Below are 9,607 nucleotides of genomic sequence, written 5' to 3'. Positions count from 1 at the left end.
CAGCACTGAGCTGAGATTTGCAGTGCGGGCTGAACACTCAACTCATAGAGTTAATGAGTTCTTGCAACTCCTCATTTCAGAGTTTGTGATGTTTCCTTTAGGAGCTGGTTAGTGATAGAGCAGTCAGTCATTTTCTCTCTCATTTCCTAGAGACAGGTGTGAATGGCTGTTCCCAAGCCAACGGATCAACAGTCTGACAGTGGCTCAGGATGTTAAAAATTAAAGCTCAGCACTGTGGCTGCAGCAGAGTACAATGCACGATGAGACTCACACGGCTCTAACATCAAACACCGAGTTCATTAATGCCTACAGCAGTAGCCTCTGGCTTGCCAGGGGCTAGGGAATTTGCATTTCCCTTTCAAGCACCAGCCACAGGCTCCTGCACCTGCTGACCAGCTTCAGTGCCAAGGCAGACCCTGCCTCCTCCTCCATACCAATCATTCCCCTATGTGCTGCCTTTTCTTGGCAAGAAGCTGGCCCACAAGCCACCACACAGCCTGCACTTTGGACAGAGGCTGTTTAATGCTATTTTTCCTTTTATTTACAAAGGCTTCATTCCAACTGCATCAATAACAAACCCATTTCTCAACCAAGCTAGCAGTCAAACTGTGTTATGGTGCAGGAGGGACAGAGAGGTAATTTTTACAGGTAAGTTAACCCTTTGTTCAACCCTCTGGCTTTCCCTAGAACTAAAAATGTAAAACAAGTAGGTTAATGAGGAGAGAAAACATTGCATCATGGAAGCTCATTTATTACCTTATTATCATATGATCCTACTTCCAGAAGATGTGGAAGAATGTCCTGGTTTCAGCTGGGACAGAGTTCATTTTCTTCTTAGCAGCTGGTGCAGCGCTCTGTTTTGGATTTGGTGTAGGAAGAATGTTGATAGGACACTGATGTTTGTAGCTGTTGCTGGGTGATGTTTATACTAAGTCAAGGACTTTTCAGTTTCTCAGGCCCTGCCAGCGAGAGGGCTGGAGGGGCACAAGAAATTGGGAGGGGGCACAGCCAGGACAGCTGGCCTGAACTGGCCAAAGGGGTATTCCAGGCCATAGAACGTCATGTCCAGTATATAAATGGGGGGGCTTGGCCAGGGCCTGCCGATCGCTGGTTGGGGACTGGCTGGGCATTGGTCAGCAGGTGGTGAGCAACTGCATTCTGCATCACTTGGGTTTTTTTCCCTTCCCTTTGGATTTTATTCCTCTCCCCCTCTCCCTCCTTTTCATTGTAACTGTATTGCTCTTATCTCAACCCTTGAGTTTCACCTTTTTCCCTGATTCTCCTCCCTATCCCTCTGGGGCAGGGGACTGAGCAAGCAGCTGCATGGTACTTAGCTGCTGGCTGAGGTTAAACCATGACAAAGAGGTATACACCATCTTCCCCAGCTTTTTATATACACTAACTTCTACCTATAACCTTCAACAACAGGGGAAAGACACAGAGGGGAAGATGGGAATGACCTCACCTGAAAGCTGGGAGGCAAGTCCGTGAACTGCAAAAGCAGTATCCTCTTTTCAAAGAGTCACCCTCTTCTTTCTCCTTCACCCTAACTCAGTGAATGGGAGAGGCAGAGAGGAATCCTCCTCCACCATCAGGGCTCAAGGCCCTGGTGCTGGTGCTCATGGAACATGTAACTCAGTGACTTCCAGCACCTTGCACCAGCAAACAGGCTGTAGTAAAGGACAGTATGCCTGTTAACAAAGGCTATTTCAGCATGTTCTTAGAGACCTCAAAGATTAAATACTTGCCTGAAAAGGCATGGACAGACATAAAAAACAGCTTACCTGAAAACGAGAGATGCAGTGCAACAAATAGACATATTTATTCTTTTTTCTTCTTTTTTTTTTTTAAATAACAGTGGCAGGATAATTGCAAATTCCTTTTTTCGTGAAGTATGTGCTTTTGCTTTGTGATTTTGCATCCAGGGTGATCTACAGCTACAGTTTCTCCCCCCGCCCCCCCCCCCCCCCCCCTTGGGTTCTTCCTAGGGTAAACAGACTAAGTATTTAGAGCTACTTCAAACTTATTAGATGTGTAACACAGTGAACTACTTCACAGTCATAAACATAATCCATAAAGCAAACACATAGGGATACTGTTTTGTTCACAGCTGTAGTAGAGAAGAAGCCTCATCTTTTTTTTCTTTTTGGCATCTTTCTCTTTCAGTCAAAGTGGGTTGTGTTCTTCACTGTTATCCTTTCAAGAAAAGCAATTATAAAAATGACTTAATAAAAACATACTTTTGTACTTCAACGCAGTTTGTACACCAATTTCTCCAAGACTATTCTAGAAAAGTCAGCATATTCAACCTAATATAAGAAGGTCAAGTATGGAAAATTAGAGTAACAAAATTGTATAGTAAAAATAAGAATATCTGTAGTATGTAGTAGTTAGTTGTAAACAACTGAAACAAAGGAAAAACCTCCCACGAAGCTGTAAAATAGTCCAAGCTATACAGCTACTATATTTTTGTAGAAGGTGTTTTCTACCACAGCCTTGATTTTTATTACTTTTTATTTTTAAAATAACTTAGAATAATAATGAGTTTGCCTACCAGCAGCCAACTCAAAAACATAATGGAAAAAGAAAAAAAAAAACCCGCAGCCACCATTACAGTGGCGGGGAGAAACTCTTCCCAGCAGCCAATTTGTTGTTTTCAGTCCTTTCCCTTCTTAGCAATCCTGATCAGGCAAAGTTCCTGGCTATCTTCAGCTTATTAGAAATGGCAGTTCTTCAGCGTAGACTTGGGTTTCACTGAAAGGAATGGTTGATTTTTTCCCCTCCATAATCTACTACCAACTCTACAGTGTCTTTGTAGCAGCAAGCTGCAGCAAAAGGACAAGGAAAAATATTCCATCCAGGTGTGAAATGATTCATAGGTGGCATAGAGCTCTTCAAAGGATTCTGTCAGTGCTGTCCTCAATCAATACTTAAGCCTGAATCACAGCCAAGTGGGCTGTGATTTTATCTCATCTGTCAGATGTGAGAAGCTGCCTGTTTGTTCTTGAGTTAACTTGTTTCATCGTTGCTGACACAATATCCCAACTGACTGCACATTTTTCATCACTTTGAATGCCACTCAGTGTACAGAAAAACAAACCAAGCCATGCCCCCTGGTAAGCCACATAACAGCAACAGCAGAAACAGCAGCCATCTTGTGCACTAGACTCTGCCCAGAAGTGCTGACCTGAAAGGAAGAGGGAAATTGTAAATAAGTAAAGACAGTCATTAGAATGATGTAAATCTTCTCAGACAGCTTCAGAGGGCCTCAGATAAGGATTCTGTGAAACCGAGGTTTGTGTTATCACAGATTTTCAAGCTCAGAGTCTTTGACCGTCTATCTTGCGACTCTCTGTAATGCAGAGTATCTGTGCACTGATGTGAGTAACTCTCCCTTTCTGTCCTCTCCCCAAAATAACCGGGATTAATCAGATGGAACTGTTACATCTCCTTGTGGTATGCCAGGAAAAAACAACATGGACTGAGAAGAATCCTTAGGGCTATGGTGTAGGGTTGTCTCTGGTGCTGCAGAGTGGATCAGAAGAGTTGGGATTTCATATCCATGGGATCCTCTAAGTGTTAATGGGCCACTGCCTGCAACAGTGACAAGAACACCTGGCTAATGGTGAGTTCCTTGGGATATCGGTTGTTTTAATATTAAAGTGAAGGTATGGCTTAGGGGTGAAAACAGAGACTACTCATGTACCTGCTTAGTTCTGTGTCTCCATCTATGTACCCGATTAGTTTTGTCTGCTGCCATGAATTCAGCTTTTTTTTTTTTTTTAGAAAAAAGTTGATAGGCAAAGCACAAGCTAAAACACTCCCATAATGGTTCATGTATCCTTCCACAATTAGTAAAATGAAAGAGGTGATGAGGCTGTTCAACCAGCAGCAGAAGAAAAGCCAAAACCAGGATTTTGTCTGATTTTTTTTTCCTAGCCTGAACTCTACATTGTTACCTGGTTTCCTCAATGCATTTGCCCCAGAGTGATCTTTGGGCAAACCTCATCCCTGTCTGAAAGGCTGGGTGCATAAAGGGATGCAATAGCTGCAGAAATGTCTGCTCGGAAACCAGAGTGCTCTGTATAGTACTGATAAGGAAGTAGAGATTTCTTTGAAGTTTAGAAAGTATTTTTTCCTACACTGACAAACACAAGAAATCAAGATACAAAATTACTTATTCTAATTCCCATCCCCTAAGGGAGAAAAGGCTTGAAAGGGTTTAAGATAAAGACTGTTCTTTTTTCCAAGAGTCCCATATTGGAGGGGGGATTTACACTGATGCTGTGCCCCATCTGTTGAAACATGTAGTGTGCCATTTGGTTTTAACCGTTTAATGCTTGCTCTGTATCCCATTCTCTTTACTTATTGATGCGGGTAACCTTTGACACAAACCTTAGTGTCTTCCATCTGTCCTTTTCAACGTGATTCTCAGGACTTTCGCTCTCATAGGAAGCCAAGTAAAGTGCTGCAATCAGAAGCAAATACAATATGTTAGGCCTACTGGCATTTTAAGATTTGTTCTCCCTGGAGAGTGGACTGAAGTTAAATGAAGCAGGCTTGTATTATCTGTCTCTCAGATTAGGGCTCCAGAATCCCATTAGGAAGTATAGCATTGCTTATAATAACCTCCAGACAAGGCTAACAAACAGCGCATGAGTACAAAGACTACCCTGGGGGGGAAAAAAAACAACTAGCGAAAATGCAAAAGCACAAGGGTGAAAGTAAACACTCAAAAGAAAAAACTGAGCCCAGGGACATGGTGCTTTATAAGCAGCCAGCAAAACCCCCACTTTCTTTCTCAAGCAGCACCCTTTAGTGTAAAGCACCCGGAAAGTCCATATAAACACACTTCAGATGATATTTTGTAGGGACCACATATCCAATCAATATTTTCATTCCATTTCAGAGAAAAGGATAATGTCAATTCTTACAGACCAAGTGCACATAAAAAGAAAAATTGTACTTTCTCTCTCACTTGTAAGGGAAAAGCATTTTTTACTTGCCCAACAGAGATGCCTCAGGACAAAGTCTTTCTTTACTGTAAGGAAGCAACAACTTAACATGGAGAGAAACTAAGCAGCAGCCAGTGACACCAGACCTGCAGGAAGCCCATTGCTCCTTACCATCATCACTGAAGACTGGGACAGTGAGCAAGTACTGCAGAATCTTCCGATCCCTTTCAAAAGGACACTCCACTTGCTTCCACGTCATAAATTCACTGACTTGTTTCGCCAATTCCCAAAATTTCTGTCAGAATAGAACAGAAAACAGAAGAGGTGCTATATATTGAACAGTACTATTTACCCTGAGAAATTTTTTTTTTTAAATATATATATATATCCTGGTTTTAAGTCCAAGGCTTAGATTCTCCCCAGCTTTTAAGCTAGAATTGAATGTGATCTGACTCACAACTCGGCTTCTAACTTCTACATTTCTGTTTCAAACTGGGGTGACTCCCCACCCCTCCACCCTGGTAAAATTATTGTTATTTATGAATATAAATAGTATATCATGATCTGCACTCAGTTGCTTTTCAAGGAGCTGATACCACTCCTTATGCCCAGCTTTTCACTTCGATTATGCTCATTCATTTTTGTTTTGCAGTGAAATACTTAGGAATTTTCACATCAAAAGTGTCTAGATGCTAAATACTGAAATTTTGAAATCCAGATATTCCATTTTAGTTAGTTAATCTGAAATGCTCCATTTTCTTGCTGGAAATTCATGCCAAAAAAACACATTCCCCATGCAGGATGTTGATGTCATTAATTGATAAACTCTTTCAACTGAAGTTTAACATGCCTCAAATGCACATGGATTCCTGGAGTAAAAGGTTGTTCCAGATCATCACATAGTCTAGAGCTTTAGAAACAGGCTAATTCAGGCCAATATCTACAAATGAAACGTACTGTAATTTTGTGCGAGTGACCTAGGCTTCTTGAAAGCTGAAAGCACCAGAAAACAAATTATTGGGTAATCCACACTGTCAGATAACAAGCGTGAAATTGGAGGCAGAAGAACAATGAAAGACAAGGGGCTCCTTCACTGCTGCTCTATCACATGTCTCTTCAGAGATAATCTGTACTTACATGTACAAAAATACTGCATCTATATCTTGACAAAGGATGAACTTTTACATATGGAATTCAAAAACAAGCTCTATAATAGTAATTTGAATGATTTTGTCATTCAGTATAATAAACCTGTGCGTTGAAATATTCAGATGGATTTGAGCACTGAGAAAAAGTTGTTACTTTTTTCCCCACTACAAAATTGTGAATATCAAAAGGGTTTCTATAAACACTCCATCTTCAATAAAACTGCTTTTTCCTGACTACCTCCCAGCTCCTGTGAGAAGTGACAGACACACTCAAATTCCAGTCTAATTTTGCTCTTCCAGAATCCAGCGGAAGCTGAACCATCATCTACTTCAGTTTTCTGTTAAAGGAGCTGACCCTGTATCAATACCCCATTCAGTGCTCTACTTACTTCAAAATTGACATGACCATTTGGAAGACGATTGGCACAACCTTCATTGAGGAAGTAAATATCTTTGATCAAGAGGCTGAAGAAAGGTATTACGATCTAAGGAAAGAACAACATTATTCTCAGTCTGGTGCTGAAATCAAAACATAATGCTCTACAAGACAAGTGGTACAAAAGGTAAGCAAAATACCAAGGACTAAGATCTGTTCATGACACAAAAATTCTGCATTCACTATGTTTTGAAACCTGTGATGTTTCTCTATAAAGGAAGTCCTCCCTTGGATGGTAAGCTAATCCTTATGGTTTTATTTCCAGCTTTGTGCCAACCTGCTTCCATTACCTTGAACCCTTCTTGGCACGTAGCTCCCTCAAGGTCACAATTAAAGTACCTGTTGGTACTCCACTGCTTGTCAACTGTGGCTATGAGGCGTGTTTAGAACAACAACATGCCTAATTAATTTAATTTCTGTGTCATGTCCCTCTTGTTTTCACTTTCTCATTCTTCCTTGCAGATTCCACAACATAAGAGCTCAGAGATGCCTACTTCTTACATGTAATTCCTGCAGGGTATCTCTTAGTGCAGCTTTTCCTCTTGACAGGAACTTGCTTGATGAGGGGAGATGCATGTTAAAGCACAGCACGGAAAATATGGGGCTAGCAGCACAAATGGCTTTCAAACTACTATTCCCCAAACTCATGCAAGAAATTGAACCTTGGCACTCACTGGCTCAAAATGAAGAATTTCCTGCCAACTGAACAAATCAAAGTATTTTTCTTTGGAGAATGTTGGAGCATTCTCACATTCTTAAAATGTCTGTATTTTAATCTGCATCCTATAAAAATTTTCACAGCTGCACATCCTTGTTGCAGCTGGGGCTAAAACAAATATCACTTATTGCTGTTTCCATGGAAGACTTTACTGCACCATTTCAATATCTGTAAGTTCTTTCTCTCAAATCTTAAAACTCACTTTTCTCTGAGAAGAAGCAAGCATCTTACATTTAAGCTTCTGGTGCTTTGAATGGTACATAAACAGATCCTTAGGACTCAGAAAAATAATCCTCATTTTTATTTACATGTATATAAAAACAATATAGACCAGTAGACTGCACATGGATCTGCTTCATCATTCCTGGTAGTTTATTCTATGAGCACAAAGATCAGGTTTATTAAACATAGTATGAAATTCTAATATTAAAAGCAGTTGATGAGCAACTGCTTCTAAGCAGGAACACTACAAATAGCTAGGAAGCTATTTGGCTTCTTTCCACAAGAATTACAACTGAGATTCTACATTAATGTGTGACCAAATCCAGTTTATTTCTCAAAGGCTTATTTATTTTAAAGAGTAAAGAAAGATGTCACCTCTACTAAGGCATAGCTCACAGCCAGTCTTGAAACTGGAAGGGGGATTTTAATGTACACAAACACCTGATTCATCTCACTATTTCCACTAAAAAAATGCATAGTATATTTAAAGCTTATCTAAAACTGTACACAGGAAGGGGAATCAACAGAATTTAGACAGAAGCTCTGTCTAGATTTGAGTTTTAGAATACCTTTTCTGAGTAAATTTTAAAGCTTTTCCACCCTCAACCACAAACCACTTAAAACTGAGCACAAGTAGCAGCTAGAAGGACAAATTAGTAGCAACCTCATTTCAGTCCTTAGCCTTTCTATCTGTATTACTGGTTTGTCAGATAAAGCTCTTTGTCAAAAAAGAAATGAGCTGAGGCAATGTACTTATTTTATTTAATTAATCAAAGCAATCACCTAATGTTTGCAGCTTTCAGTCAGCTCCAAGCTGAACTGGCAGACCTAAGATGGTAATTTCCATTGAGCCACCTGGTTTCCTCAAATATTCCATTTACTTTCTCTGTAGCTTACAGGTAGTATTTAGACATTCCTAGTAAAAAGGGATTAAGTTTTGAAGCTTTTTATTCTTTTTGAAAGCCCACCAGGGGTAGAGTTGATGAGATTCAGAATCCCAAGACAAAAGCTTACCATGCAACTTAAGAAGCACACTTCATTTTTGCCTGCTGCCAAGTCATTTGTAAACGTACCTTCTCTCTGTTGCTATGAGCTGTCAAGGACCTTTGAGCGGCTCCACGCAGAGCAGTTCGGTAATTATAAAAATTGCTAGAAGGGTCCATCTGATGCTACGAGGCATGAAAAAATGTAAATAATGAGCTAGTGTCATCACCGCACACAATTCTTTTTCACTTCAGCAACTATTTTAAAACGCAAGAGGTCTGCTGAACAGCACCACAAATACAGCCTTTTAGAGGACTGCAGTATCCCTTTATCTGTTCGTTCAATCAGAAGAGAACTTTGTTTTAAAAAACGTTCACTCAGCACAGCAAAGGATCCAATACAAGTGAAGGGGCAGGAAAGCAATGGCAGGCTTCATGGACCTCCTTTCTCTCTCTGCAAAGGAGGTAGCTCAGCTTTAATTCAAAAACCAAAATCATGAAGCTAAGGTAACAGTGGTCTTGGCTCTTCCTAGTATGCAGGTTTCTCAGAGCCGATTCATTTGCAATGGCAAAGTAAGATCAGACACCTAAAGCTGTTAATGCCCCCACCTCATTGCTCCAAGACTGACTGCTGCACCTCAAGGACTAGGATGACTGCACGGCTCACAAAGCACATCCTTAACCAGCAAAGTCCAGCCTGCACGATAAGGTCAAATGAAATAGGGCTGTAATTTTAAGAGCAACTTCCTGAGCTGTGCAGGCACTCTTAACACAAGGAAAGCTATTTCCCACCCAAGGGTAGGTGAAGGAAGTGTGAGGCGGCTACAGCCATCCAGTTTTCATCTGTTGTCATAACACAAGTCAACTGTCCTGATGATATTAATAAACATTTCATGCTTGCGTCAAATACAAAACATTACATTTTCTTTATCTTACTAATAAAGAAGCTGAATTATCCAATTTCCATTTACAGCAGGATAATAACTTGTTGGTAAATAATCTGTTGGGTAAATCACAAACTCATACACTGCTGCACCTACATGATCTTTGACAAAGGTCTCTGCTACCTGAAGGTAAGTGGCAATCAATTAGTTCAAGACAAATTTCTCTGAAAGGGCAAGGCAGCCACCTTACAGCTCAACTTG

The 9,607-nt window shown here is 40.5% G+C and overlaps 1 protein-coding gene across 2 annotated transcripts in view; it reads right to left on the bottom strand.

Annotated features, from left to right (window-relative positions):
• Positions 1-1,818: 1,818 nt before the first annotated feature.
• The window catches only part of RASGEF1B (RasGEF domain family member 1B), a 31,082-nt gene continuing 23,293 nt past the window's right edge, over positions 1,819-9,607 (bottom strand). For both annotated transcript variants that reach the window (XM_037395049.1, XM_037395041.1), the window contains exons 10-14: positions 8,553-8,648; positions 6,493-6,588; positions 5,127-5,250; positions 4,396-4,468; positions 1,819-3,187 (exon numbers count right to left, since the gene is read on the bottom strand). In XM_037395049.1, coding sequence (XP_037250946.1) covers positions 3,163-3,187; positions 4,396-4,468; positions 5,127-5,250; positions 6,493-6,588; positions 8,553-8,648 — 414 coding nt within the window. In that variant the 3' untranslated portion in view covers positions 1,819-3,162. The remainder of the gene's footprint in view (positions 3,188-4,395; positions 4,469-5,126; positions 5,251-6,492; positions 6,589-8,552; positions 8,649-9,607) is intronic.

This window comes from Falco rusticolus, chromosome 1 (genome assembly GCF_015220075.1).
Source record: "Falco rusticolus isolate bFalRus1 chromosome 1, bFalRus1.pri, whole genome shotgun sequence".
Classification (NCBI taxonomy): Eukaryota; Metazoa; Chordata; class Aves; order Falconiformes; family Falconidae; genus Falco; species Falco rusticolus.
Note: the sequence above shows the minus strand (reverse complement) of the source record. Positions and strands in the feature narration are given on the sequence as shown.